The 26,892-nt window shown below is 39.4% G+C and overlaps 1 protein-coding gene across 9 annotated transcripts in view; it reads right to left on the reverse strand.

Moving 5' to 3' along the window:
• Positions 1-26,892, reverse strand: part of CSRNP3 (cysteine and serine rich nuclear protein 3) — a 99,655-nt gene that overhangs the window by 18,709 nt on the left and 54,054 nt on the right. For 7 of the 9 annotated variants that reach the window (XM_015634785.3, XM_015634787.3, XM_015634783.2 and 4 more), the window contains one exon: positions 8,960-9,130. In XM_015634785.3, the coding sequence (XP_015490271.1) occupies positions 8,960-9,130 (171 nt within the window). Of the gene's footprint in view, positions 1-8,959; positions 9,131-22,574; positions 22,692-24,226; positions 24,609-26,892 lie in introns of those variants that run through there. The other 2 variants (XM_015634789.3, XM_015634791.3) reach the window with 2 other exon arrangements.

Here is a 26,892-nt window from a genome sequence, read left to right on the forward strand (position 1 = left end):
ATATAGTATCAATGTTATTTGTATCTCAACTGGGTTACACCTCTTTTTCAGAATAAATACTGACAGCTACAGAAAGGCAAGCAGCTTTTTTGCCATATAAATGAACAGTCACAAATTAAATGAGAAATAAAACAATTGTAAAATACTCAAGGAAAGAAAGGGAAAGTTGCTCTTGAAAAAAAAATAAATTATATATATATATATACACACACATACGTTTCATGAAGAAATTGAAGGTAATTGCACCTGTAAATCTCACAGGTTAGAGAATCACACAAACCTTTGACTCCTTATCTGTAAACCTGAATATCTACAACACAAGGTCTCTGGTGACAGTAATCTGGTTTAGATCTTAGCTGTGGAACTCCTGACAGGGTTACTTTAATAGCAGGAATGACAAATACTGCAATAAAAGCACTTCTGTTTTTTAAAGTCTGTCAATCTCTTTATGGTAGAGATACTATTTTCATACTAATGGCTAAACATAAATAAATTACTCTCAAGTTTTATTCACATACTAGCCAGTAACATTAATAGCTAAATGAAGGTAAGCAGAAGAGTCTGTGATCTAGTTACTCGCAGATGAAAAAAAAGGATGTCATCTCTGATAAAAACTAGATACCATGCATGAGCTTTTAGACTATGTGCATTTTTGCCCATGTGTGTGCACCAAAATTTAGAACATGAATTTCATGCACTGCCATACATGTACACCTAAAAGTTCGATCAGCAGTCTCTCAGTTAAGACTTCAGATGTCATGGGCTGTCTTAAAGAACCCACTAATGCATGTCTTCAATTTTTTACATTTGTTATCATTTTCAGTAATTGTATTGTCAATGCCATTCCATCAGTGTTGTTTGTTTGTGGAGGTTTTTTTTTGATATACCAGTGATTAAAACTGCGTCAAAATAGAATTAAGCTGAATTTCATCAAAATGTTGACATACGGTAACTGCACTGTCACCAGCACCATAAATTCAGCACTAGATTGTATGAAGACAATGTGAGAGCTGACAATGCATTTGTTGCAAATTCCATTTTATGACATATGCCATTATATGACAATCTGTAATTAAACATGTGTGTAAACATTCAGAGCCCTCAGAATACATGGGATTACTTTTTCTGGAACACACCCTATCTTTTGGTAGAACTCATTAGAGGGCAAAGTTAAGGCTCTGTGAAGAACCCCATGATCATCTGAATGCTACTGTCAGGAAGAGTTAGAATATATTCACATTTATGTCAATGTTGTTTACAAGAACAGATCTGCAGGAGTTGCAGGAGCTTACAGGGTTGTATTTGATTACTCAAAAGCACAGATTAGAATATCTGTGGAGACTGTCGAGGAGATGTGAGAACCGTGACCACCTCAGCTACCAAGGACATGGAAAGAAGCACAGTCAGCACAGCAAAGCACTGTGTTCTTGCTCTACTACACTTCCTAAAAATCTGAGCAGAGGGATGCCTTGATGTGAGCTCAAAAATATTATTAGATATTGAATGGAAATGTTGAACATTTTCCAGTGTCAGGGACAAAGTTCTCTATAACTGATTCAAACCCTTTGCTTCAAGCGAAGCGTAACAGAACTACCACCTTATCAAGACTCAGGGACATTTGTTATTTTGCATGCACTGTACCTTGCACAGTATGTTAAATCTGCTGGAATCACTGCTAAGGACACTGCTTAACTCAAGATAGAGCAGAAGAACATATAAAATACTATGTTCTGATCTCTTAGAAAGTATGAATATACACCCAGCAAAATTTACTGAAAATTTGAAAAATTCAGGTTTTATCACACTTAGTCATTTCAAGTTTCATTTGTATAAGAATAAATTATAACTGATGCAATAGGTAAGCAAAAGCAGTAATATGCTGGCAGACTGAAAAATTTTCCTGACTTGCTCTCATACATCCAAGGCACTATGCAGCAGCACTGTCCATTTGCCCTTCAACATCCTCATTTTCCAAGCTGGACAGTGGAGCTGCAGCAGAGTGAAACCTGTGGAGGACAAAGCACTTCCGTCTGCATGTTTAGTGGCTGAAACGGAATCCAAACCTCCACTTAAGAAAAGCACTTGCTGAAGCTGTATTCATCCATCAAATGCAAAATCTGCTTCCTAATTTTATACAATCCTGATAGGAACGACATTTTAAGCTCATCATGTTTTTCTATCATTTTTTACCAGAAAAGCGGTAGTTCTTTGATTACAAAACTTAAATGATCTCAGTTCTGGCTGAACTCCAAGACATAAGCACTTTCTTCTGCTGTCTCAGCTATTCTCCTGATGTCAAAGACACATTAAAATAAATGTGAACCATATGGCTCCCCAGCAGATTACTCACACTCCTGCATCAGTGAGGGCAAAGCAATTCATTGTCACCAGCGCAGAAATATCTTAGGCACGTGAAAATTCCAAGAGGCTGGAAAAAACATGTGTGAAACAACCTTTTGGATTAAAGCTCTATCTTAGACCAGTGGAAATGCTGCATTTCTTATACTCTACTACCCATTGGTCTGCTTTTTTACATACTTGGTGTCATATAAACCATTGTGGCAAGAAGGATTAGCACCATTCTCCACCCGCTCCATGACTTTCCATGCAGCGTTTCATCAAGTCTAACACCACATAACAGCAAAGCCTAATCCCTCCTGGTAATCCAGGTCAGAACACTGCTTATAAAAGCCAGCCCGCTTCCAAACCCTCACAGAAAACAAAATCTAGGAAAAGACTGTATCCAGAAATTGCTTCTACCTCTTTCTCTTACCTCTCCTTCTATCCCATTGTCTTCCAAAAGGTATTTTCTAAGCATCTCCATACACTCAATTTACAAGTTTCCAACCCTGAATGATAAAACACTTTTCCTACATGCTGGAAATCTACATTAAGAGGAAATCCTGTGACATAAAATACACCCTCCAAAAGAAACATCTGGCGTTGAAGACAAGGGAGGTATTTTCTAGAAGAATTTTGCATCTGTAAGTCTTGAAGGGAAGCACATATTCAGTTGCAAATTAGTGAAAATTTGAGAGAAGAGGGAGAATGCTGTGGAACACCACCACCTACCTAGAGCACTTCACTGCTCTATCCTTCTAGTACCTTCCTTTACAGTAAAGCCAATGCTAAATGCACCTCACAGGAGGAGCTAGATGGGAATGCTTGCCTCATGCCAGATTTAATTCACATTTGAAAAAGCTTTTGAAAATTATTAGCTCACAGACAAATCTGATATGAATAGACAGGATTTAATTTGTATTTTAAGCATTTTACCTCACTGTCAAGAGTTTTGTCTGAAATCTCATAGAAACGTTTAATTGTTAGGATGCATACTAGAAACTGTAACTTGACCACTAAAATTTCAGTGAAAGCTTTCAAGTTCACTTCCTTAGCCCCCTCTACCTCCAGAGTGCTTTTCTGTGACATTCATCATATTAGTCCCAGTTTCTCCATTCTGCAAATATCATCAGCCTGTGGGAAGGAGTAGAGATGGTTAAGCGCTCTGTGCCTCACCATCTCCTCTAAATGCCAGCTGCTGTTCCACAGATGATTACTCCTGACCTTGGCCCCAGCTTTGTGAGGAGGAAAGTCCTACCAGGGATCCCTGTAGGAACATCCACGCACAACAACTGCATTCCCTGAGCTCTCCTATGATACTACAGGCAGTCCTTTGTCCCATCCTATGTGTGACTTCTGCTGAATGGCCATTTCATACAAACACAGCTACCCATCCAGCTGACTGACACTCTGCATTTACAAACGTATTTTATGTATGTATCATGAATATCTTCTGTCAAAACAATTTTGTTTGCTCTTTCCTTAGCGAACAAAAACATCATGTAAGGCAAAAACTGTGCCTCTGATTGTATTGTTTGCAAAGTGTACTAATTTATAACAGAAGACTTATTTAAAAATATAGAAACATAATTAGTTGCATAAATCATTCTAAAAACTAGTGGGAGCCTGCCTTATAACATCTCTTCAATTTTTAACAATTCTCACCACGGTATTCCTTATTCCAGATGAAAAGATGCTGTCATGGTATACCCTGATCTGTCATTCTCTGTGAGTTTGAGCAAAGACATTGCACTATATTTCACTGAATTTATTTGCATTTCTTGCTTTTTAATGCTCAGATGAGCCAACTTATTTTAAAATCAAATACAAGAACCTCTCAACCTGCTAGCATTTCATAACATGAGTCAACAAATCGCAGTAAGAACACATTCTGCATCAATAAGGAAATTCCAAGCCTGGTTGCTGGCAACATAAATAACTGCAAGATGCCATGAAAAAGGAATGCCTGCATTTAGTTACATGTAAGTGTTGTCCCATAGCAAACCAGCACCACCACTTCTAACTCATTTAGATTTTTATCATTAACCATAAATTAAACATGCAGCTTATGTTCAAAGCTCTGACAGTGTCTTGTGCTATTGATCCTACACCCAAAAAAACTTTATCCTCTATACATGAAATTCAGGAGAAGCTACACCTTCCTAAGGATTTCCTATCTTCTTTCACATTATGCATGGCCACATAGATGAGGCAATCTCAGTAAACTAGCAACTCTACAAAATTCAAACAGTGCTTTATGGGGCATATTGAAAGAACTGCAACAGGGATGTATTTGTGTTTTCAAAGTCCTCATTATTTTTAACTGCAAAATCAAAAGATGGCAAGAGCACTAAGAGACCAAAGGGTTTCCTCAGAGCCCTCAGTGACCTGCCCCATTCCTAATGAACCTAAGTATGTCCAAAAGTACTCTAACTACAGTACACTAATTAGCAGAATGACGGGACCTATGATAATGGCCGCAGGATAACCTTGCTCATGACAGCAATTCTGTTAATGGCAACAGAGAGATAACTGATAGAGGGTATCAGCCAGACTGTGTAATGGCACCACCTCCTGTTGGTGATAATCACCTCATCAGATAAGATGCTGCTGCTGGCCATCTCATGTGACTGCAGTCCAGGAACAGAAGTAAAGTTTCAGCTACAGGACACTGAAGTTGAAATGGCAGAGGAAAGCAGCAGCTCCTTATGTTTCTTAAGGGGTACATCTGTGATTAATGTGCTATGGGGAGTTATTACCAGCACCAAAGTGCTAAAGACAGGACTTCACAAGGTTCCCAAAGGTCTTTCAATTGTACACGATTCTGTAAGTTAAATTTGAGTTATCATTATGTATCAAAAAAAAAAAACAAACCCACCAAATATTAAGAAGCAGGTACCTCACCAAAGCAGGGAGAATCACAGAATCATCGGATTATTAATGCTGGAAAATACCTCCAAGATCATCAAATACAATTTTTGACTGAATACCACCATGCCCTTCAAACTATATCATGATGGGCCATGTTTACTTGTTTTCTGAATATTTCTAGGGATGGCAACTTAACGACTTCCCTGGGGAGCTTGCTGCAATGCTTAACTACTCTTTCAGCAAAGCAATTTTTCCTAATATCCAACCTAAACATCTCCTGGCACACTTTGAGGTCACTTCCACTTGTCTTTTGGGAAAATCCTGACCCCACAACTTCCCAAAACCTTTCATGGAGTGTAGAGCAATAAGGTCGCCCCTGAGCTTCCTTTACTCCACTGAACACCCACAGCTCCCTCAGCCACTTCTCATAGGAGTTATGTTCCAGACCCTTCATGAGCTTCACTACCCTTCCCTGGAAGAGTACATATTCCCCCATGGCTGAGCTGGAATGTGGAACTCAGTGTTCCCCAGTGCACACAATATGGGAATGGTGAGGGTGTTGTACTGCCATCCTCAACAGCAATTCCAGGTTTTTCAGCTTGCTGTGGAGCAGATGAAACACAGCAGTGGGGTGCCAGAACTGAACAGGGCAATTGGAAAGACCTCAAAAGGCATCGTGAGAGCTCCAGCCCTGTGTTCTGTGTATGCCTAAGTCCTGACTAATACTGTACATGCACGCTTGGACTGCTATTTGAAGATGAACATCCTTCTTTCTGATATGAAGGCAGGGCTGTGAAATGGGACAGACATGTAGACTAGCTAGTAATATGCTCTGGCATCCATTAAAGTAAATCTGCAATGACTAATGACCTGCTGAATCAAACAGAAATTGCTTCAATAGACCAAGAAAGGTAAGTAAAATACACAACAGGGATTATATCCACCAGCCATAATGAAGGCACTACATCGCCATTTGCTAAGAGATTTAAAAATATGCACATCTGTAAAAATACACACACCTAATCAAGAAAATGCTAATGGTAAAAGTTGTCTATTCAACTGTAATTAGACTGTAATTTTTATTTACTGATTCAGATGCCTGCAACTTAGGCTAGGGATTTATTAATTTCTTCTTGTTGCTGTCTTTATTTGTTTAAATGGATATATTGTTAAAGAAACTCTGTACCTATCCTTTAACAGTCACAAGCAAAAGCATTTAGGGCCATCTCAGTCATGTGTTTTCTGCCATCATACTACAGGGTTAATTGCTGAGAACAAAGTTATCTTCTGGTAGTTCTCCCCCACCTGAATGATCCACAGTGTCTGTGTGCCTCATTTAGCTGGCAGGTTAAAGTAAGACTAATGGAGCAGAATTCTTGCTAGGCTCCTGTTTATCTGACCCAATACATATAGTTTAAACAGTTGTGTAACTAAAGGGATTCATCAGTTGTGCTACATGCATTTATATACCAACAGGCTGCTTGCTAAAGTGCTGAAGTGGTTGTAGTTACAAGCAATTTAGAATAATCTCTTTGTCAGGTCAATTAGAAGGAAAAAAGAAGGCTCAGAGGACCATGCTAGTTTTTTGGGTTTTTTTAAAATTCTCAGTTTAAGAATTAATATATAGATCTTGATGTTGACTACAGGTCACTCATCCCTCTCCCCTTTTCCAGTCAGTAAAACAGAGTTTGTAGTGAACTTCGTACTCACCTATATGAAAACAGACCAGAAAAAAGACAGTACATAGGATCTGACAGTGTCTCACTAAACAGAACAGAAAATGGTATAACATGTCAGGAAATAGCTTAGGAAGATAACCTCCATCAAGGAGGTATTCAGGCATATCAACAGAGGCAAGGAATCTCACCAGCCTTTTTTCTGCACTGGCTCTTTTCAGTCTGCTCACTGAAAAAGTCTCACAGAAGTCACCTTATACTGAGATTCAAATATTAAACTTGGAAAAGCTCTTGTCTTTTATTATGGAAGATGAAAGCATGAACAGAATAGCTTCCAATGTACACTGTTAACGGTTTTGTTAGCGTACATTACACGTGCATGTAATTTTCAGGTAAGTATCACTTAATAGCTCTTGAGTAATACAGGGGTTCTGAATTTGATTTGGGCTGGAATTTAGGCATCAATATTAAAGACAATACTTCTTAAAAAATACTATCAATGTACACACTATTTGCACTTTCTATTTCTGTATCACCTATGGATATATACATAGGTGATATACATATACATGTAATATGTACAATTTCTGTATGTGTGTGAGTGCACCCACAGACAATTATTACTCTGGCCACAAATATCTTAGTTAGATAAATCATTAACCATAACACTGAAATACTGTAGTTTCTCTTACAGAAAGGGAAGTTCCTTTAAACTAAATTATTTATTATGTCAGCTACAATTAAAGTTTATTGTTAAATGCATGTACTACAACTTCCATGAACCATTCCCTTTCACTGTATCACCTGTGCATGTATTCACACTAAAACTGTGGTCTTCTGTGTGGGTGGGAATGACTGTTTGATGTAAAAAGCCTGTTTTCAGTCTAGGATGAATAATCAACTAACTTCTTCAACATATGTAAATGTTAAAGTAGCAGCATGCAGATATCATCACCAAGATATTTCCAAATACTACCAAAGAGGTTTACTGAGTCACTTACTCCCTTGTGGTGTTTCAATGAAATAGGTCCCAGACTAGAACTGCATCTTAAATATCATACAGCACCTCGAGAGTGTTCCATGTAAACCCATTTCAAAAGTCATGCCTGTCCCTCCTGTGCACAGGAACATTCCCTACCACAGCAAAGAGGATTGAGACCCTCCCATCCAAACACCCGCACAAACTGACCAGCAGCATCTGCTAGATAAGTCAGTTGTAAGAACTTTCATATCACATGCTACAAACATGATTTCCAGGCACATCCAAACCACTCAATTTCATGGACCACATTCTGTACGGGCAGCAGTGAGGAGCCTCACCTGCTCCTTGGCTCACGGTTGTAAGGAATAACTCCACAGAGGAGATCTAAATGCAAGAGAGTTGAAGGAAGCAAACCCCTGCTTTTTAGAAGATGCCATTCACTGTTAAATAATATAACCACCTAAAACAAGTATCATAAACTGCAAACATAAACTGTAAATTTATAATTCCCAGAAATTTATGTTACAAATGTAGCTTTGCTAACTTAAGACCAAATTCTTATTTTTACACAAAACCATTGTAAAGTACAGAGATATCCTCTGGTACCTGAAAAATAGAAACTACTGAAATAACGTGTACCATACACAACATCCATCAGTTCCAAATAAAATAAAAGTTATATTGATTTTAGAGAAGAACTCCCACCAATATTGTATTACAGAGCGCTGGCAGCTGCAATACATTTAGCGAAGGAAAATAAACACGCTAAGCTAAAGCACTTTCCCTAGAGTACCTGTTTGAAATATTTTGAACACAATTCTTCATATTAACTACAAACAGCTACATAATTCAAATAGCAAATAGGTAGGAGCTTCCAAAAGACTACAAACTTCTACAACAGTCAGACAAGAAGTCAAAAAAATGTAAGAGTATTTTTAGTACTAATTTTTTGAGCAAGTCACAAACTGAAAATCATGGAGAGGCTGTTATCTGCTGCTCAATTAAAAATCATCATGTTTATCTAACCACAAATATTATTTTATTTTGAAAAACAGGAATAATTCTTTGGATATACAGAGTTGATACTTACGGGTAAAATGATTAGAAGTGGACGGATTGACACTATCACCACTGTCAGCACTTTCACTGCTAGAAATGTCATCATCTGATTCCCTCACAGAGGAACAAGGTGAGGAGCCATCAACTTCTTCAAACTTCCTCTTTAAAATTCCACTCATTGCTGCAATGCTGTCACATGTACCTGTAACAGGAACAGAGGCAATGAGACACTGAAACATCCAGCTGCAGAATATGCAATCATAAACTCCAAACTAATTTTTATTTCAAAATAGCAGTAAATTACCACTTCTAGTCTTGAATAATCATTTAATATGAAATGACACATGACTAATTAGGAGAGTGAAGCCATAGAGAAGAAAAAACAATCTTAAATCCTACTCTAACTTGACATGTATGGAAATGATTTTTCCACTAGAATAATCTGTAATAGATTGCTTTCAGGAAGTACTTTCCCATGATGTCAACAGCGTTCCTATCTTCTTGGAGGTTATGTTGTGAAATTTCAAACAAATTAAAAAATTACTGACTTGGTCTCTCCCTTGGCTGCCACAGGAGGAAGGAATGTTCACAATCACAAATGAAATTAAGCAGTCATCCTGAACACTACAGTTCCCCATGGTAAATATATGCGATGTAACCAGTGTTCACATCACCCTTTAAGAATTCCATCTGATAATGCCAATATTAAAGACAGATAAAAGACGGTGAAGGCACAAAGACCATATATGAATTTGTGGTCAATAAACACCTGGATTTCAGAAGTTACCCACACCAGTTAAAGATACCAACTGCCTCCCAAACGTTCTCCTCTCCCAACCACCATGAGTTTATGAAAGGCAGGTTGCCCTTGACTAAGCTGATCTCCTATGACAAGGTGACCTGCCTAGTGGTTGAGGCAAAGGCTGTGGATGTTGTCTACCTGGACTTCATTAAAGCCTTTGACAATGTTTCTCAAAGCATCCTCATGGAGAAACTGACTGCTTACATCTTGGATGGGAGTAAAAACTGGCTGAGTGGATGGCCAGAGAGTGGTGGGGAATGGAATTAAATCTAGCTCGTAGCTGGTTACTAGTATTATTTCCCAGGGCTTAGCTGAGTCCAGTCCTGCTTAAATACCTTGATCGATGATCAGGACAAGGGGATCAAGTGTCCGTCCCTTCAACCAGTTTGCAGACAGTAAATCGGGCACAAGTCCAAAGAAGGGCAATGAAGCTGGTGAAGGTCCAGAAAGTGACTCATAGATGGAGCAGCTGAGAGAGCTGGGACTGCTCAATCTGGAGAAAAGAAGACTGGGGAGGACCTCATCACTCTCTAAAGCTCCCTTAAAGGACTTTTTAGCCAGGTGAGGGCTGGCCTCTTCTTCCAGGTAGCAAGTGACAGGACAAGAGGAAATGGCCTCAAGCTATGCCAGATGAGGTTTAGATGGGATATTGGGAAAGATTTCTTCAACAAAAGGGTGGTCAAGCTTGGGAATGGGCTGCCCAGGGAAGTCACCCCAGAGTCACCATTCCTGGAAGTATTTAAAGGACATGTAGATGTGGTATCTGGGTATATGGTTTAGAGGGGGACTTGTCAGGTTAATGGTTGGACTCAATGATCTTTGAGGTATTTTCCAACTTAAATTCTGTGATACCAAAATTAAGAAATGAAATGCCTAATATATTCCTGATGTTGAGTAGAATATGATAAAGCTAAGTATTCAAGCAGAAATTTAGCAGTATGTCCTGGTTCCAGCCAGGACAAGGTTGATTTTTGCAGTAGCCCAGAGGGGGCATGGCCAGGACACAAGGTTATTCTGTACCACCTCCCATCGTTACTGGGGGCAGGGGGAAGGGAGTCTTTTCTGTGGAACAGAAGTTCCCTTATGTCTCCAATTCCAAGCCAGAGGGAGTGGTGTTGTCTACTGTGGGTTTCCACAGTGAGCAATAACATTTCTTTTCTTGTACTCTCTGTCATGAATATTGTTGCCCTTATTGTTCCTTTTCTTATCTCACTGCCATTTCCGCTAAACTGTTCTTATCTCAACCCATGATCTTCACCTTTTGTGCTTCCCATTCTCCTCTCCAGCCCACTGCAGGGGGGAGGGAGAGTGTGGGAGTGAGTGAGGCATCCTGGTTTGGAGTTTCTGTAGGAGCACTAAATTGGGGGGTACCCCTCCTAACCCATGAAGCAGCTGAGGTGGAAATATTGCATGTAATTAACTAACTGAGGAGAGATCAAAAACAGCTGGAGCCTGCCCAGAGGATGTACAGCTGCCACCATCCTGCCTGCAGCACTGCAAAGCTCCTAACACTAATCCAGGCAAAACGTTTGTCTGGGATTGATGACACACTGTACTTGTCAGGGACACACAACCCAGCACTACAGACATGACAAAGGGTTCTGCCAAACCCCACTGAAAGGAGGAAAAATAAAAAATTAATTTACATTGCTCATGAAACAGAACTATTAAAATCTCTACAGCTACCTTTAGAATTATCATAACTCTGGGGCAGCCACATTCTGCTCCTTCCTGGAAGCTGAACTACATACCCTCCAGAACTCCCTTCCAACCAACATTTCTATGGCTCTGCATTTGAAACCCATTTAATATCCATGAAGAAGCTTGCATAAGCTGGGCTAAATGGCTACTAAAGAAGACAAGGTTAAAGGCAGAGATTTCAGTACTGGCCAAAATGTTTAACAATTAGCACATTTCAGGGTTTTGGCTCAGACCACTTTGCGCTCTCCTGGATAATGCAGGATGAAACAGGTGCCAGGACCATTCCCATCAGGGAGGCTGGATGAGGGCACCTGGGTTTTGGCAGAGGCCTGACAGCTTAGCCATTGTGGACAAGAGTTGTATCCTGCCACTTGGCAGCAGAAGACAGAGAATGCTGTCCCTATCCCGTGTCTTTCTTATTTTTCAATTAAGTACAGGGGCAGTCTCAGGGATGTAGCTGCTGTGTGCTGATCCTGTACAAGCACAGCACTCCAGCAGGTTCTCTGCTATCTTTGCTCATACTCGGCCTCATACTAAGTAGTTACAATGTCTCCTATGTATTCTATAGCTCCCTTCAAGGGCCAACATCAGTTTCTTTCCTGGAAAAAACAGTGACAGTGTGAAGAGAACTGAAACTTTTCAGCAGGGTATGAAGTCATAACAAGATAAAGGTGGGTATATGAGAATGAGAATTATAAAAAAAAAAAAATAAAAAAAAGAGAGAAAGTAATAAGAAAAAGCAAGTAGGACTCACCAGTTTACAAAATCTTTAAGATTAATTCAAAATCATAATTTTCAAACACTGAAGCCTGTCTACATGAGATTGACGAGTTGAGGTGGCAAGTTTCACAGGTTTCTTCCCAGTGAAACAGAAATTTAGTTCTAATTACTTGTTTTGCTTTGCTGACAAAGCATTTTACCTTACCAGACAGCTCCTAAGCACAGCAGGAGGGACTTATGAGCAGGTTTAAACTTGCCTTTTTAAGTCGAAACTAGAAATTTCATGTACATTATACAACATTTTTATGATATTATTAAATTACAAGGATTATAACAGAAGTTTTATAGTAAGGGAATTCATTCACTTCTTAAGAATCAAAAGCTCTAAAAAGCACACATGCGATTGGACCAAGTTTAATATCCTGTCTCCAGCAGCAGTCACTATTTAATGCTTCAACGGACAGCAATGGGATGCAAAATCCAGCCCAAACCACTACAGCTACACAGCTCTGCTTCCTCGTCCTTGCAACCAATTTCCCCTAAGCATGAGACTGAAATGTTGTTATATGACAGTGCCTAGCCTCTTAGAAATTCACTTGACTTGGTCTCCTGAGTTTCTTATTAGTTTTCTGTGTGAAGGAAAAAAACCCAACAAAACACATCTGAAACTATAGCCACACCCCTTCAAAATCACTGTACTTTCAGTCTACAATATTTTGGACAGTAAGTAGAAAAAAGGCATCAGCATGCTGTACTAGACAGAACTACACAGGTACCCCCTACAAAGTGGAGACTGCTGAAGTCACTGACATCCTGTTGCTGCGTTACAGTGGTATTTCCATTTCAGTAGTGATTACATTACATGGGAGGCAGAGTGCATCTGCTGATCCTGTACAGAACTAGGAAATGCCTTTGTATCTGGGGGGTATGCAGGGAGGGAAGGGCGATGGAAACACAAATGGAACTGCACATGAAGTTCCACGTCCCAAAGCAATGGCTGCAGTTGCTGGAAATGTTGGCATGTTCCTGCCTACACTCTCAATCTCACAGCTGTGAAACCCTCAAGAGCCTGCCTCTGGGGAGCTCCCCAAAGCCACACAGCCTCTTGCTGACACTACTCCACTTTCAATGTGGGAACTAAAGCATTCATCAGCAAGAACAAGGAAGAGAAAATGAGCAAGAAACTGTGAAGGTCTGAAAACACTTGAGTGCTTGTTTACTATTCAGATTCTTTCCAATTCTGAATTAATAATCCCCAGAACAAGATGCAGATTCCCATCAGAAGTTGTAGCTTGTGAGAATAATGCAGAGGGAGTGCTGGCTGCCAATACAGCCAACACGTGCCTGCTCTGGGAACTGGTGCCGTTATTTCCTAGGGCTAGAAAACAGCAACAGAGGGAGTGATGTGCCATCTCAACAGGTACGCTTTGGCACCTCACAGCCAAGTCTCCACCCTGCAAGGGCACAGAGACTTACAAAGGGCTGATTACTGCCTGGTGACTGAGCAACAGCTGCTTTCACTGGAGTAACTAGAAGCTGAAATTACTCCAACATCCTTGTCGTTGGTCGTCCCTCAGAGCAAAAACCCTCTCCTCGAAGGCTCTGCCAATCTGTTACCAAATTGTCTTCTTCAAAGGCATGTGAGCTTTTCCAGGGTCTCACTTTCAAGTTCCCCTAGCATAAAGGCACTTCTGCACATACCCAAAGTTTGAGATTTGAGACGTCTGAATAAGTTCCTGTTGAGGTCTCCCTGGGAGCCTGAAACTTTGTGTTCCTCCAAGTAAGGTGTCCAAGAACTAAAAGAAAATCTATTATGAGTGCAAAGCATGTTGAGAAGGAAAAGGGACAGAAAGGTTGACCATGAGAAACTGTTTATATACCCAAAGGCTAGTAAATGCAGTACAGCAAGCGCTTGGCTGCTACCTGTGCCCACTCTCTTCGGACTATGAATCTGCACCAGTGTGGGTTTCTTAGGTATTCTGCTGTGGAAATCAACAAGAGACCCATTCAGCAGCAGATCTTTACAAGAATGATGTTTTGAGAGGAAGAGTGACCTATGCTCTGCTCTTGAAAGTCTGAGTACCTCCCTTCAGGAGTGGGCACTGGACTGTGACTGTGCAGCACAGCGAGCTCCAACAGCACAAGCTATGGTTCCCTGCTGAAGGGTAACCACATGGACACTGGGGATCAAAACATTTCTCTCTCCAGCATCTAACCTCACACTGCCTTGTTTCTTACCTCATCAAAGCAATATGACTTAGAGACTAATCCTGAAACCTTACTCAGAAGCAGACCTGCAGTCCTCAATGGCCACAGCCAGACTTCAGCACAAGAGAAAAAAAGATTTCTGCTGAAAGAACCATTGGAAGGACAGGGAATTTTACAGCCATCTCAACACTGCTAGAAAATACACACTCCTCCATACACTTTGCACCTCTGCATCAGTAACATCACTGGTTTTGCTGGCCCCGTAATTCTGCCTTGTCTTCAAATGCAATGGGATTCTGATCTATTCTAAAACACTCCAGAAGGAAATGTTTGATACACAAAGCAGATGTAATAAATAATACAATCTCTGGGGGAATGACAGTTTGGCTGATTAATTTTCAAAATTATTTTTCTGAACATAAATTCCCCCCTCCTCCCCCCTTCAATAAAAGGCAGCTAAATTCCTTTAATTTATCTTCTGGACACTTTAAAATCAAATCTTCTCTCTAAACAGTCTTAATTACATCTTTAAAGTATCACATTTGCACATCCCAGATAACACAACATCAAAATTACAATTTCAGTATCTAGTCAGATATTGAAGTCAGGTGCATTCCCTGTGAGGAGATACACCTTGTACTACACAATGCTTGCTTTAATTGAGAACATTTTAACTCTTGGGATTAGAGTTACACAGTATTTAGTTGTTGCCTACATGCTTTCTTTCAAAAATATTTCCAGTCATTATGACTTCAAATGCAGAGGAAGTACAGTGAAAGTGTCAACAATAAGACTGCCAAGGGCATGGTCGAAATAAATGGCTACAACAATTTAAATGGCTAAACAAATATAGGCTAAAAGTCAAGTCAAGGGTAAAGATATAAATTCATACTGCCTCTGGCAGGAATCAATTATGCTGGCTATTCTGACCTCTAAATGGGTTCTTCTGGAGAGGGAACATGAAAAGCTTGCTCTCACTCTCTCTTTTTACCTATTTTCTCTCACCTTCATTACAAGTTACATATGTATGTTCACATGTCTAAACTTGGCAAAAAATATTTAAAAAGGAAAAAGAGATAAACTGTTTTATCTGCATTAAAAAATTTTGCAACTGCAGTGGTTGAAAAGCATTCTCACTCCAAAGAACATTACTAAAAAGACTTGAAATTCTTAGTAGAGACATTTTGAGAAATGTCAAAGATGTGCCTAAAACATGAAAAATTGCCTAAATTAGTCAGTTCTTGAAAATGGTAATACAGACTGAGCAACACCACAATGAAAGAGGAAAAACTGAAAAAAGACAAAAACATGGTAAGGTCTTGAAGCAAATGGTTATGAAAAGATTCCTTTCCTACAGAACTGAGACTCAGACAAAAATACTGAGTTTCAAATTTCCTTCACTATTTAAAACAAATATAAATGAAATAGCAAAGCCATGCTCTGTCATGATCCCTGGAGGCCAGTTATAAAGGAGAAGGTATACAAGGCAGCCACAAAAAAATACAGGTGTCCTCAAAGTTACCATTCAATGGTATTCATCTGTGCTATGTATGTGAACATAGAGCTCAGCTCACTTTGAACGTGCAGCACAATCAGCAAAAGCAGATCAGCACTGCTAATATACACAGCTTCTGAGCAGAACTAATCTGTGGAGCAGAACACTGCCCTAACACAGAGCATTTGCAGCACACTTCTGAAATACATCTTCAGATTCAACAGGCATCTCAGAAGTATAAATACACATTGTGTTGGATATCAAAATATATAGATGGTAGCAGGTCATACAATGGAAAAATTATGCTATTTAGTAATTATTCTTAACTGCAAATTTTGTTGCCCTTCTAACATAGGTGTTCTTTTGTCATACACTGGTAAAATTTAATTATATAAATACATTAAAGGTACATGTTTACTATGCTTTAACAAATATTGGTAATAAGAATTCACCACAGAGGTGGCATGAAAAAGGGTCTTAGCTTATTATGCACCAAATCCTGTGATATTAAAGACCTGCCTGTGCACAGCCAGCAGCCATTTGCGTTTCAGTACTGCTGCAGCGTTATACAATAGACATGCTCAGCACGTTCCCTAATGGACACTGTTTCAACTTTTCTCAGTTCGGCGCTCAAATTCCGGCTTAGCAGATGATTTTGTCCAACCTCATGCCTTTGCCTTGTCACATCCACTCAAAAATGGCACAGCTACAGGAACACCTTCTATTCCTATGTAAGCACTGACGGATCTGGGTGCTCCACAAGTCTCCAGGTTCAGTGAGGGAACACATGAAAAACAGTGTGGAGCCCCAATACTTCAACAGTCAGATTATATTCTTTTGACTTCAGTAACAAGACATTTAAAATTCATGGTATGATCTTGGTTCTTTGCATCCAACAACTTATAAGCAACTGTCGTGGCTTTAAAGCAACCAATCAAAACATTGTTGGCTGATGGGCTTTTTATTTTTTTCCTTTAGTCCTTTTTTTTAAACACCAAAAGCGTAAAAATCTCCCATAACAGCTTGTTTTTATCTTTTTAATAAATGTTGACATTAGAAAGAACATAATTAACCCAATTCTCTAATAAAATCACAGTGCTGTGCACATTTTTAAGACACCAAATAAATATTTGGCACAGTTATTAGTAGTCATGTAAAGCTGCAGACTGGCTTTGCTGGTAGCCCAAAACTCTGTTGCTATTTTGTGCTCTAAAGCTGAAAGGAAATGGTAGAAACTAAACAGCTAAGAAAATACCAGAAAATGTATTATTTTTGTCAGCAGAACTATCAGATGAAGAATAAAACAGGACCCTAAAATCAAAAATAATTTTGGTCAGCAGGAGCCAACATGTAATTGTCACCAATGAAATGAATGTAGCTCCATAGCACGACGGTAAAATTATGACTTCATTCAAGGCTGGGCCTCAAGTAAAGCCAAAATTAGTAAAATATGTTTAAGTGAATCTTTCTCCCAAGAGAATAAAGTCAATAAAACTATTTTTACTGGAAAATATAAATTATTAATATCTACTGGAAGGCTGTGATGTTTTGAAATTACTATCTTCAAAAATAGCTTTATGGCTGTAATAATTCAAGCTTTCTATCTAGATCAAGGACAATGCACAACCAAAATATAATGCTACAGTCTGCATTTTTCATGCACACCCAAGACAGTCCTAAGAAGGCATTCAGGCCCACAAAAAAATTACACAGAAATAAAAGATGTAAAATTGCTATTTGTTTCTAGGATTTGCTTTTTGACTTTGCATCATACATGGTGTATCTATTCAACTCTGAAAAACAATACATTTATTTTTTAAAAACATGGAGATTTTTAGAGATAATAGTATTTCACAATTAAACACTGATGAGAGAAATTCAGCAAAAAAACCCCACATAACATACACAGTAAATTACTGAATGCAGGAAACAGTGAATTCATACAACACAGCTGTGAAGTTTTCTTCTGCCACTGACATATATGTAAGGAATCGACAATTCACCTTCTCTTCTAAGAAGAGCACAAGGTAAAAATAAGCTACTCAGCTATCAGCTAAAAATTAGGAGAATTTAATTTCAAGTTTACAAAAAATAAAAAAGAAAAAACAATGGAACTTGATTATTTATGGATTTGTCTCTTCTGGATGGATTACCCAAGGCACAGTATGAGGGCTGATTCACTGATACTCTTCCCCAGGGTCATGGTGTTTAAACTTTCCTCTGTGTGGTTACTTTGATAATCAGGGTCTTAGTCACAGTGCAAATTGTTTTTTACTGTTGTGAACTAGCAATCTCTCACCACCCATTTGCACAATACTTGAAGAAGATTGATTGCTTCTGCTTCAAGCTCAGCTAATATCAGCTAACAGGTTAAAAAACTAATTAGGAAAATATGATAGACATATTGAACAATATGACAGGCACAGAAAAAGCATAACTGCATAAACCTGATTTCCTTAAGAAAGGAGTCAGAAAGATCAGTGACACTAAGATTTCAAAGTTCTAGATTTAGTGACAATGGTATCATAGAATGAGGTTTTTTTATGAAGGCAGACAAAATATGTGCATCGATAAACTTAAACGTTTCTCTGTAAATCAGCAGTCTTCTCTGGAATTTCAATAACTGAAAACCTCAAAAATGATTTTAAAAGCATATGTTCAATTACAGGCAAGATTTCCAATAGTAATTTCGTATTTGTAGCCAGCAAAAATTACCCATAGGTCCTTACTCACCTGTACATGTGTACCTGTGTATAATCAACACAAAGGCACCCAAAGGAAGCGCCTATTGTGCTAACACAGCATGACAGATCACAGTAAGACTGACCTAAAATTACATTCCCAGTTGCGTTAAAATTGAACATTGACTCTCTTCACATTTTTTTCATATTAAAATAAATCAAGAGTTTATGCCTGTAGTGACTTGTATACTAAAAAAACATGTCTAAGAATTCTTTTCAGTTCAGTTTATAATTCAAAGCTGAAAACTTCACTAGAAAGCTGACAGAAGAGCTGCAGGTCTAATAATAAGTACATACCCATCCAATTCCCAAGGCACCCTTGTCACTGAGACAGTGATGAATAGAAGCTGAGCAGTGAGCCCACTGCCATCTCATTGCCTGACTTGTAAGCACCTTATGACCATTCAGCACCACTTCAGCCAGGGATGTCTGCTGGGACCAAATTAATTAGCTGCCCTACACTCTCCTGAAAAGCAGTGCTATGAAGGTACGTGGCTTACACTTCCAACCTGAGGTGGGTTTTTATATTCTTTGATATATTTTGCTTTATTAAATCTCCTTTTCCAAAGGAGCTAAAAAGGTTAATACTGTGCAATTGACAGTTTTCCATTTTATTGTTGAAAGATGTTTGTTCAGAAGTAAGAGTGGGTGAAAAGGGCATAATAGTAAACAACTGAGCAATTTAATTGAAAGCTACTAAGTTAAACCTCTAGCTATTCTGAAACTGAATGCTTCAACAAAGACTCTCGTACAAGAGAGCAAAACAATGGCAACCCTGCGAGTCAATTCCCCCCTGTGTCGTGGGGTTTCCCTCCTCCCCAAAAATGAAATATTTAAAAGACAAAAACGTTTGCTTGGAAAAGCCTGATCAGCTGTCACAGTTCATGTTGGAAGTAAGCAATGCTACCATTTGTTATCCACACTAAAAACAATTAACAAATACATTTTGTGGCTTTCAACATTTTTTTTGTTCACCCTATCTAGTAATGGCACAAATGGCATTTACTAGAGATGGCTATTGCTTAGGAAGTGCAACTAAAAACATCTGCAATCCAGCTTCCTTTTTAACATATTCACGATACATTTAAAACAGACTTTGTTCAATAGTGACAGAGAAGAGATTTTAAATCACTGAGCAGTTAATCATCAAATCCACATCACTATTTAAAAAATCCAAGCTCCTGCTGAAGCCAGCACCATGTTGGCCTGTTTCATCATCCCAGAAGGATCAGCCAGGTGTTCCTCAGGTGGGACACGCCACAGACACCGCACAGCCCTGACCTCACTCCCAGGCAGCCCGGGAGGTGTGTTTGAAATGGAAGCCTCCTCCCCGAGCCGGGATCCCTAGCAGGGCCTGCGGGATCTGTCACCCTGCCCCTCCAGAGCTGTCCTGGCCGTGCCACAGTGGCCGCAGAGCCAGCGCGGCAGCCCCGGCACCTGAAGGCGGCCGCAGCTCGGGCTCAGCACGCAGCCTTCATCCCCCCTAGCAGCACAGACGGGAAGGATCACTTAGTTATCGGCATGCACAGAAATTATTTGCCAGAACTGAATAAACAAATGTAATGAAGGGGCAGCATGCTAATGGGAGCTACAAATACCACAGAGGCTTATTTACTCTGCAGTCCTCAACGACATAATGGTATCATTGCTTGCATTTCCTCATCAAAATCCAACAACTACGTGAGATGGTGAAGCTACAATCGGTAAATGATGTTGTAGTTCCTGCCCGTATTCCTCAGAATGACTGATGAGGGTCAGGCTCTATACTACGCAGCCCACATTTCCTACTTCACATTAGACAATGGAATAAATATGCAAATCCCTACTGCTTATGAAAGAGGAGGATACAAACCAGCTCCAAAATCAATCGGGACTTCAAGTTATATATTCCATGAAATTCTTTATGAAGTACTAAACAAAAGCCATGTTATCTTTTCAATCCAAAGCCTGAATGCAAATTGTCCAATGCATTTGGATTCTTGTTTTTAGGAAGTATTCTTGCTTATAATTTTGTATTTAAGCATTCAAAAACCTTAAAAAACTCAAGCAGCTCCTCTTCCTTTTATTGTTAGTTTCACAGTATGTAAGTTGTCCAGTTGCATGCATTTAGTGAATTTTCCATCAAATTGTTATGGCAAAACAAGCTTTTACTCCTTTTCCCATTTTCCCTATTTTTTTGTGGAAAAATTATATGAAGTGATAGAAAACTGAAGCAGAAGTGCAAAAAATGCAAACCTCTTTTGTAGGGTGGAGAATAAGACTAAAGCTGTAGGAGAGAATTATATGCAAATGTGAAGGAAGAAAAAGGCCAGAATTTTCCAGTTTGGTTTTTCTTTCTGGTATCAATTACTCACATCTCCCATTTATCACAAGTTTCATTAGAATATTGTATCCATATCTGTGGGGAGATGGAGAAATTAAAGACATGCTATTTATCTCAGTGCTGTTTTAACCTAGTAAATATTTTCAGCTTCTGTACGTAGACAGATGGGTTGTATCTGTCTTTTATCTACACTCAATCCCTTTTCCAGTGTCAAAAAAGCCTGCAAAAGAACAATGAAGCAACAGTGATCAAAACTCACTGGTAGGACTTCAATTAGCATCAGCATTTTAAAGATGCGATGGTGTTTGGGGATATTTTATTGAGGAAAGGGCACATCTATAATCCAGTTTTTCTCATCATCATATCTGGCTCAGAGCAAGGGCAAAAAGAGATACTGACAGACTGCATGTAAAATTATCTTTAAGACATCTTTACCAATGCTGCAATATATTATAGCTGCCTTGCTTCAGCCAGTCTTTCCACCTGCTTGTTCAAAGGGAAAACAACTCTAAACTTCAAGGTTATTAGAAATACATTTTAAGAGCAAGTAAAAGTTTTAGATGAGACAATCATCTGTTGCTATCTCAGAGAAAATATTTAAGTTTTGGAATTAGTTTCCAAACACTTGCCACTGTGTACTCTGAACCATGACTTACATGTCTTCAGTTTATATTGAACTTAAACTTCATTTAGTCAACTACTGCATCTGTTCAAAGCAAGATGTTTTACAATAAATGCAAATTTCTGATAAACAAAGGAAACCAAAAAACTACAATATACAGTGAACACTGCATCCTCAAACCAAAACATTGCACAGCAGATGTGGGCTCCTCAGATCCAGAAGTAAATTAAGACAGTATAATTAACACAAAATTTCAGTAACATGAGAGATCAAAATAATGTCTGTCTCCAAAATGCCAGATACATACATAAAGATTTGGTTCTATTTATGATTCTTAAAGAGACTCCACCATTCAAGTTGCAGTATAAAATGTTTACACAAACCACACTTTCAATAGAGTTTAGATAGGGTTAAGAAAAGTATATCTTAAAATTACCATAACTTGGTAGCAACACAAACCACCTTTTTTCTTCAGTTTTTTTTTCTCTATGCTTTCCTAAAAAACTTGATACTGTGGAAGTGTTTTAAAACATGAAGAGCCAGATCCACAGGAAAAACGTTTGGGTTTTTTGTTTCCTCCCTAAATAAACAGACAAGACAGGTGTATTTCAAAGTTGTGATTCCTTTGTAACTGTGGGAATGCTGTTGTGTAGGGACGCTCCTATTGTTATTTTATCTCTGTATGCACTTACTGTACGTACCTAACTGCCTCATAAATTTAAATTTAAAATCCACTGTACTCATTTCAGACGAATATAGTAATTATATGATAATTGCACGACTGTATACTGCCATATTTTCTCCATTTAAATTAGCATAGAGTGACATGTTCAGCGTTATCTCAAACAATCTTATGGTACATATTGCAGGTGTTACTGCGATATTACCAGGGTTTCCTGTTAAATAAATCAATAGCTGCAAGTAAGTATGGTGAAGAAGTACTTTTACATATCCTTTCTGATCTATTGTCTAAAACACGAACAGGCCTGCGTTCTAAGATGCCAAGCTCTACCAGGATTGTAACATAAAATTACCTTTTACAGGAGAACCGCTTTAAAGCAGAGACTGCAAAGCACCTTCGCTTAGGTATCAGCAATATTTGCAACTGGAAAATGATGCCCTTAAAGCCCAAGCACATTTCCGACCGCGAAAGCGCGCGGGCTGCGCGGCCCCAGCCGCAGCGGCCCCGCCCGGGCTCCGTGTCCGGGCCGCGCTCCCGCGGAGGGGCCGCAGCGGCCGCGGGGGCAGCGCGGGGGCCCGGCCCGGCGTACCTGCCCGCGCCCTCCGCGCCGCCGCCCCGCCCCGCATTTGCATGGCCCGGCCCCGCCCCGCCGCGGGGCGCGCTGTCAGGGGCCGCCCATGCTGGGCACGGCCCCCGCCCCTCGCCCCGGGCCCGCCGGAGCCGGGCGGCATCGCCCGCGCCCCCCGCCCCGAAACGGGCGAGCGCCGCCCGCCCGCCACGGCGGTTTCCTGGGAGACCCGCTCCCCCCGCCCCGGCTCTGCAGCCGGAACCCGGCGTCTGTTGCCCTTCTCCCTCTCTTTAATTACAGAGGGCAGGGAGCGCGGGCTCCCTGTGCGCGCAGCCCCGCACAAAGCGAACCTGGACGGACGGACCGCGAGCGCATCATCGCTCCAGCCCCGGCTGCGCAGCGCCCGCAGCGCCGGGCCCCGCGCCTCCCGCACGGCCACAGCCACAGAATAAACGTGCTATTTATAAAGCACATTCCTCCCCTGAAATCATAAGTACGCATGAAAAGAGATACTGTCCTCTGCATTTCGAGTTTTGTTTCTTTATTTCCCCAATCGCTTTTCAAGGGTTCCATCTCCTTCCTGAAATGCTGAAATACTCCCCAAAAATCAGCATATCTAATTTACGATCTTCAGCACTCAGGAAAGAAAGAAAGACCCCAAACCCAATACTGTAAAGAGATTTAAGGATTAAAACTTTTACATGGTTAATTTCTACGTGATGTGAAACCACCGAGAATTTGCGCTTCTGTCCTCTGTAAGGCAAACACAGGCCACAGGAATCTTTGGGAGTAGTTTTCAAAAAATAAAATAATAATGTATAATTAACTAAGAACTACCATAAGAAATAATTACTTGCTCGAAAAATAGTAACATATTTTGCATTAACAGTAGAATGAAATGCATGCAGAGGGTTATCATGTATCACTCCCATGTGTATACAATTGCATTAAAAATAACACAAAACACCACTTCCAAAAATTTCCAAGAAGAATGTGGAGGAAAAAACCCCATGTAAGTGCACTGTTAAGATATGCTCCAATGTTACATTATTTTTAACCAAACACAACACTACAGATCTCCTACTGAGAAAGAATTAGTCTCAAATACATAGCTGAGTAATAGATTGTTGTTACTAAATATTTCATGATATTGGTAAATGATCCATCTAGCATAAATTTAATTTTACTTGCTATCCCATTTTTCATGCACAATTGAAGTTTGAATTGCACGGGAATAATGGTAAAAACATTTTTACAATTAATTTGATCACAGAACTTACACAATTTATTTAGTTTGGTATCACACTGATGTGCATCCTTCCAATCCCACTTTACAAAATTAAAAAAACCCGGCTTTATTAACAATAAAGAAATAGCAAAAACCCCATTTATATTTAAAACACTGAAGTGTGTGAAGAATCTATAAAACAACTGACCTGTTCAAATTGTTGTTTTTCCAATCCATGCACTGTTTTTATTAATTAGGACCCAAACCAGATTGATCGTCATTTTATAACGTTTGACATATTCACTGTCTTCCCACTTCCAGCAGAATCTTCTTAAATTTCCCAGCACTGTGTTTTATTGCTGGTACCATATGCTTTATTGTTCAGCCACAAGAGCTTCACTCTGCACAAAGACTCATTACCTACTGCTTGCTGAGCAGCTTCAGGCTCACTGAGGCTGCCTGTGTGATCACATGGGAGTTTTGTCTGAGAAAGCCAGGCATGCCACAGATTTCACCAGCTACGGATATTTTTATCAGCTGAGGTCTACTATGAGGAAGGAATAACAAATTCTAAGGCTTCTTTAGTTCATTAAGACAGCAGTTGTTATGGAAATCCCCTCAACTTTTTTTTTTTTTTTTTTTTTAAATTATTATTATCATTGCCACTGTAACATTGGTACAAGAAAAAATAGAAGAGATTTGTTGAAAGTAATTTTTTCTTATGGGGAGTGGCACGAGCCATGCATTGTCTGCATCGCTCTGCACACAGTACACACTGAAATTAATATTCTAAAGAGGTAATATTTTGCCAACACTTAATCTGCCAATGTTTATCTTTTATGTGGAGGATGAGCTTCCAAATTCCAAAGTGTACCTAAAAAATAGCCCCTTAATTTAAATTTGTCTCATCAATCAAGGGCATTTTCCTGTAATCTTTGGTCGTAAAATGAGTTTTGCTGGCTTCAGTGAGGCTACTCAGGTAAGTAGGAATTGGCCATTTGAGCAGGGATTACTCTCAAATCCAAATGACAAATTATGTAATACAATGAAGTCTAATCTCTTCTTGGTAGTAGCTGGTGATGCTCTGGGGTTTGTTTTTGTGTGTGTGTGCGCGTTTGGTTAGTTGGCTTGGGTTTCCTTGTTTATTTTAAACAAAATAATATAAATTTAAATAAAATATTATAATACTTAATATCTACCTGATTATTTCATATTAGAATAAGTGAATATCTAAATTCAAATTACAAAAGCCCTTACAGTAAAAGGTAAACATTAATTATTTTTTTCACTGATCCATTATCAGTATCAGGGTTCCATGGTAGAGTATTTGGAGATAGCTTGATTCCTACTGCAGAGTGAATTCCCTGAATATTCTAATTTAAAGTGAGCTTTCTACGAACAGCTAGTGATGATAAATGAACATCTCTCCTCCACTCTGAAAACTCGTACTGAACACACAATTATCCATAATATTAACATTGCAAAGATGCAGCTATTCTACAAAACAGTCAATTATCTCTGGAATAATTCAGAGCATTTTGATAACATGAGATAGCAAAAGAAACTGTTTTCTCATTAACATTCCACAAATGAAATACCTCCTTATTCCATTTAAGATCTCTCTCATTAGAATAAATGACAGCTTGTAGCTCATGGTTGGCATTATTCTGGTCCTATCAAAGTCAGTGGAAGTTTTGCTGCTGATTTGCATGGAAGAAGGGACAAGCATGACTAACAGATTCATTCGCCTTACCGTGTCGTCATGCAAATCAATGACAAAACTCGTTTCTTTATTGTTCTTGGCATCTTGCTCGGTTTGTATTATTAAGGTTCTGTAACAGTTGATATGCAGTGGCTGTGATTACACTGAATTACACAAGATGGTTAATAAAGGATTCAGAATTACCCACAACTAAATCCAGTAATGAGTATCTTCTACGCTCTCACATTCACTTCAGTTTTTAAAAAATGCCATTACCAAGAGCGAGTGTATTTTGAAGTGCCACCATTTTCATCTACCCAAAGACACGGACTGAGCAGATGTTTTTGTGGCTGAGAGCCTTCCATGTCTCTTAGGCAGGAAACACTACTGTGTGTACATTAATGACAAGAAATGAAAGCAGACGACAAGGATTGCTAACGGACAGCTGGTTTAGCTACAGCTATGCATATTTTTTTCCCCTGGCAATACCACTGATGATGTCACGATGCTCATGGAGGAAGACATAAACAAAAGGCAGGCATTTTTGCTGCAGTAGCACTAGGGGAAAAAAGAAAACCCAAACGTTTGACAGATGGAAAGAAAAAAAATTGGTCTGGAAAAGAGTACTACTGTCACATTTTTCTGTGTGTTAAATACACTATGGAACAGCCCTCAAATACTGAAAGGTGGTTAGAAGAAAACATGTTCAAGGACATGATACAGTTAAACCAGTTAGCAGCAAAGAATTGTTTCTGCAGGAGACAATAGCAGCAAGCAGTCTCCATGCTGAGAGGCACCCTCAGTTAATCACTTCTTCAAGGTTGGTGGGGGGAGGGAGGGAAGCCTCAATCTTCCATAGTGGAATTTTGAATTTCCTAAATATAGTTTGACATTTTTAGGTAGTTAAATTATATTCCATCCCATTCTCTCTTCTCACAGGATTATTAAATAGAAGGAAGTCTTTGTCAGAGCCACATTGCTGAATTTCTGCCCAAACATACTATTGAGAAAGGGCATTTTTGCCACCACAAAAGGGATTATAGATCACCCAAGAGATTCACAGGAGCCAAAACCTAGGCCTCCTGTGTCACTCCACAGAAGGAAGAGGTTCAAATGAGACAATACTTCCTGATACCCCTCCTGTAAGAGCCAAGATTTCTTCAAGAGAATAC

The sequence above is a fragment of the Parus major genome, chromosome 7 (genome assembly GCF_001522545.3).
Source record: "Parus major isolate Abel chromosome 7, Parus_major1.1, whole genome shotgun sequence".
NCBI lineage: Eukaryota > Metazoa > Chordata > Aves > Passeriformes > Paridae > Parus > Parus major.